The sequence below is a fragment of the Etheostoma spectabile genome, chromosome 20 (assembly GCF_008692095.1).
Source record: "Etheostoma spectabile isolate EspeVRDwgs_2016 chromosome 20, UIUC_Espe_1.0, whole genome shotgun sequence".
NCBI classification, from domain to species: domain Eukaryota; kingdom Metazoa; phylum Chordata; class Actinopteri; order Perciformes; family Percidae; genus Etheostoma; species Etheostoma spectabile.
Window position 1 is genome coordinate 18,268,014 of NC_045752.1, and position 3,533 is coordinate 18,271,546.

The 3,533-nt window shown below is 42.5% G+C and overlaps 1 protein-coding gene across 2 annotated transcripts in view; it reads right to left on the reverse strand.

Moving 5' to 3' along the window:
• Positions 1-2,041: 2,041 nt before the first annotated feature.
• The window catches only part of qrsl1 (glutaminyl-tRNA amidotransferase subunit QRSL1), a 6,712-nt gene continuing 5,220 nt past the window's right edge, over positions 2,042-3,533 (reverse strand). The window contains exons 11-12 of one of the 2 annotated variants that reach the window (XM_032499686.1): positions 2,662-2,898; positions 2,042-2,087 (exon numbers count right to left, since the gene is read on the reverse strand). In XM_032499686.1, the coding sequence (XP_032355577.1) occupies positions 2,681-2,898 (218 nt within the window). In that variant the 3' untranslated portion in view covers positions 2,042-2,087; positions 2,662-2,680. Of the gene's footprint in view, positions 2,088-2,257; positions 2,899-3,533 lie in introns of those variants that run through there. The other variant, XM_032499685.1, reaches the window with a different exon arrangement.

Consider the following 3,533-nt stretch of genomic DNA (forward strand, 5'->3'; position numbering starts at 1 on the left):
TTTATTCAAATGAAGTGATGCAGTACACTGACAACATTCAAATGATGTCAACACTGCTGTGTCAAAAGGAAGCCTGACTGTTGTAATGTTTGCTTATGTTGTTTTGGACCAAATAATATACTAAAACACCAGAAATAAAAGTATTTAGTATAGACTGATAGAGAAGAAAAACAGAAACAAGTGCATTTATGAACATGCTACATTTTTTTTGCTTAATTTACCTTAACTGAACCGCTTCAGAGTCATTGGAATGGTTATATGATTTTTTTTTTTTGTTGAATGGGGGTCGTCTCGCTCCCCCTAGCGCCTGTGAGCAGAAAAAAACCCACCCTTGCAACTTTCAGCCGGCGAGTTGCCGGCTTCAGCCTCACAAAGGATCGCGTGATATCAGGTATTGCAACGTAACAAATTGCTTCACAGTACTGCACACATACGGCCATTCAGGAACCAGCTAACAAGGTAGCGATGGAGTTCTTTCCAAGCTATTCACACTATCATCATGGCTGAGCTGGCAAAAAAAAAAAAATACATAGTTGAGCGAGGAGTCAGCCACAAGTAAACATGGGAGCTGCCAAATATCTATTCCAAACCTGTAGGGGGAGCTCTACAGGAAACCTGTGGGGGGGAGCTCTACAGAGAAACCTGTTGGGGGGCCTATAGCGAAACATGTAGGGGGCGCTCTATAGAGAAACTGTAGGGGGGAGCTCTAAGAGAAACCGTAGGGTGAGCCTATATGAACTGTGTGAGCTATAGAGAAATTGTAGGGTGAGCTCTATAGAGAACCTGTAGGGGGAGCTCATAGAAACCTGTGGGGTGAGCCTATAGAGAACCTGTAGGGTGAGCTCTATAGAGAAATTGGGGTGTGAGCTCTATAGAGAAACCCCTGTGGGTGAGCTCTATAGAGGACCGTAGGGTGGCTCTATAGAGAAACCTGTGGTGGGAGCTCTATAGAGAACTGGGGGAGTCTTGAGCCATGTTAGGTGAGTCTATAGAGACCTGTAGGGTGAGCTCTTGAGAAACCTGTAGGGTGAGCTCTGGAAAAGGACAACCAAAGAGGAAAACCTGTGGGGAGAGCTCTATAGAGAAAATTGTAGGGTGAGCTCTATAGAGAAACTGTAGGGTGAGTCTATAGAGAAACCTGTAGGGTGAGCTTATAGAGAACTGTGGGGAGAGCTCTATAGAGAAATTGTGGGTGAGCTCTGAGAAAACCTGTAGGGGGGGAGCTCTAGAGAAACCTGTAGGGTGAGCTCTATAGAGAAACCTGTGGGGGAAGCCTATAGAGAAACCTGTAGGGTGAGCTCTATAGAGAAACCTGTAGGGTGAGCTCTATAGAGAAACTGTAGGGTGAGCTCTATAGAGAAATTGTAGGGTGAGCTCTATAAAGAAACCTGTAGGGTGAGCTCTATAGAGAAACCTGTAGGGTGAGCTCTATAGAGAAACCTGTGGGGGGAGCTCTATAGAGAAACCTGTAGGGTGAGCTCTATAGAGAAACCTGTAGGGTGAGCTCTATAGAGAAACCTGTAGGGTGAGCTCTATAGAGAAACCTGTGGGGGGAGCTCTATAGAGAAACCTGTAGGGTGAGCTCTATAGAGAAACCTGTAGGGTGAGCTCTATAGAGAAACCTGTAGGGTGAGCTCTATAGAGAAACCTGTGGGGGGAGCTCTATAGAGAAACCTGTGGGGAGAGCTCTATAGAGAAACTTGTAGGGTGAGCTCTATAGAGAAACCTGTGGGGGGAGCTCTATAGAGAAACCTGTGAGCAAGATGAGAAAAACAGCGAAGAAATGGTAAAAACTGCATAGCACCCCTTTAAAGATCATAACCTTTCGAACAGACCTTGTTAATGCACACAAAAGATGCACAGCATTAATGTGAAGATACAATAGTGATTCTACTGTTTCTGTAAAAAAAATATTTTCAATCTTGTGCACTTTTTGAAAACTGTGTTGAATTACAGTATCAGGGTTAATCAAGGTCAGGTACAGATTCCATCCTGTCTGTTTCTCTGCATTTGTGTCGTTGAACTTGTGCGTGGATATGAGACGCTACTGAAAACTGAATTTCGCAGATTTACATTATGGATCACCACTGAAAACTGTAAATAAAAAAAATAAAATAAAAAAAATTCAACAGATTCTGTTTGGGTCTGGGAGAAGTGATGATTGATTTGGATTACTTTTGTGTTACTCTATACATTGTGTTACTACCTGTACGATCCCCTACAGGTTGGAAGTGGAATTTTCCATTATCGCCGTCTCAGTTTAACTACAGATCCGCTAACTGATCTGGCAAACTTGCAGTGTGGTTATAGCCGAGAGAGGGCTGCAAAGCAAATGCAGAAGTGCCGTTCACCCTGTTATGAGTTGATGAACCACTAAGATGATTTTAGAAACTTTATTTTAAGGTACAACAAAAATCTTTGGTGTTGCTTTAACAGCACCACCTTCAGACAAGACATACAGCAGCAGGCCACAGGTTGAACACAATATCCCTACACTTAAAATATGACACGGTCTATCACCAGTTGTAATCATGTTTTATTCCATCATGAAAAATGTTGAGTGATGGCTGTAACTAATAAAAATGTCCTGAAAAGGAAACTTAAAAGCCACGAATGTCCATCATAGTTGCACTTATGTGTGACTTTGTTAACAGTCAGTACCTTTTGTCCACAGTTCTCTTCATACAGCTGAAGTCTGCTCTTTTTCGGTCATTCCTGTGTCATACCTGCCCTCGTTGGAGTCTCCATAGGCACTGATGGAGGGAAACCCAACACTCTGCTCGATCCATTGGGCAACACTGAGCAGCTTCTGGTCTTGGAACGCGGGGCTTATGAGCTGTAAACCAATGGGAAGGCCTCGTCTCGATAAAGCAGCTGGCACAGAAACAGCCGGGAGACCTGAAGTGAAGAAAAGTAGCAAAGGAAAGTCAGGGAAACCATGATAAGGATCTCAAGGTAAACTGCATCTGAAATTACCATGTGTTGACCACGTTGTTTATTTTTCCCATCAGAGATTAACAAAATAAAGAGAGAAGTGGTAAATTACTTATTCCCCTTTTAAGTTCATTATGACATTCATCTGATACACTGCCTATTTTGCAAGTTTTCCTACTTACAAACAATGTAGAGGTTTGTAATATTTATCATAGGTACACTTTAACTATGGATGACAGAATCTAAAACAAAAATCCAGAAAATCACATTGTATGATTTTTAAATAATGAATTACCAACCAACCAGTAAGAATGCCGGCTCTCACAGACCTGCTTTTTTTCTTTAAGAACCCCTCCTTTTCTCCACTCATTACCTGTATTAGCACCTGTTTGAACTCGTTACCTGTATAAAAGACACCTGACAACTGACACATTGTAGACCTGCACAAGGCTGGGATGGGCTACAGGACAATAGGTGAGAAGCAACAACTGTTGGCACAGTTATTAGAAAATGGAAAAAGTTCAAGATGTCAATCTCCCTTGGTCTGGGGCTCCATGCAAGATCTCACCTTGTGGGGCATCAATGATCATGAGGAAGGT